At 67.2% G+C, this 632-nt stretch overlaps 1 protein-coding gene across 2 annotated transcripts in view; it reads left to right on the top strand.

Annotated features, from left to right (window-relative positions):
- The first annotated feature begins 375 nt into the window (after positions 1-375).
- Adgre5 (adhesion G protein-coupled receptor E5) overlaps positions 376-632 on the top strand; it is a 21772-nt gene continuing 21515 nt past the window's right edge. For both annotated transcript variants that reach the window (XM_017794955.2, XM_008855406.3), the window contains exon 1: positions 376-482. In XM_017794955.2, the coding sequence (XP_017650444.1) occupies positions 452-482 (31 nt within the window). In that variant the 5' untranslated portion in view covers positions 376-451. The remainder of the gene's footprint in view (positions 483-632) is intronic.

The raw sequence follows: 632 nt of genomic DNA, 5'->3' as shown, positions 1-632 counted from the left end.
GAGCTGAGCACATGTCCACACACTAAGCCACATCTCCAAACCCTAAAATTTCTCGGCCCCTGCCTGGCATCCCTGAAGGGCCCTGGGCTCTCCGTAGGTTCCTTTTGGGCTTCACTAAGCTTCTGTTTTCCTTCTGGAATAGATCGGGGGTGAGAGTCAGGCCTGAGCCCAGGGCTTGGTTCTGGTGGAGACCCAGCTCCTTCCGACGTGGCGAGGTCTCTGCTCCCGACACCCCGTCCCCGCAGGGCCCGGGTCTGCAGCCGCCTCTTGCCCGCTGGACGACGGAAGCAGATCGCGCTTGTTCCAGGAGGGCGCGCCCCGGAGTCTGTGCTTCCCCGGCGCTTTCCTGTTGGTTTCCAGCCCGGCGGCCAGTTGGGGGAGGGCCCTGCGGGCGCGGGTGCATAAAGCCCAGCCCCACCGGCCTCGCCGCGCCGCTCCGCTCCGCTCCAGCATGGGAGGCGCCCGCCGCCACCTCGCGCTCGGTGAGACCTGGGGTGAGGGCTGGGAGGGAGCACCGGGACCGAGGGCGAAGCCGCCCGGCCAGCCCAGCGCGTTCCCCGGGATGCGGGGTCAGGGGCTCCGTGTGCTTTCCTGCAGCCAACTTGGAGGCTGTATCCTAAGAGGGGAAACTG

Source organism: Nannospalax galili, unplaced genomic scaffold (assembly GCF_000622305.1).
Source record: "Nannospalax galili isolate Female #2095 unplaced genomic scaffold, S.galili_v1.0 scaffold47, whole genome shotgun sequence".
NCBI classification, from domain to species: Eukaryota; Metazoa; Chordata; class Mammalia; order Rodentia; family Spalacidae; genus Nannospalax; species Nannospalax galili.
The sequence above is the reverse complement of the archived record's forward strand: the minus strand, read 5'-3'. Positions and strand labels throughout refer to the sequence as shown.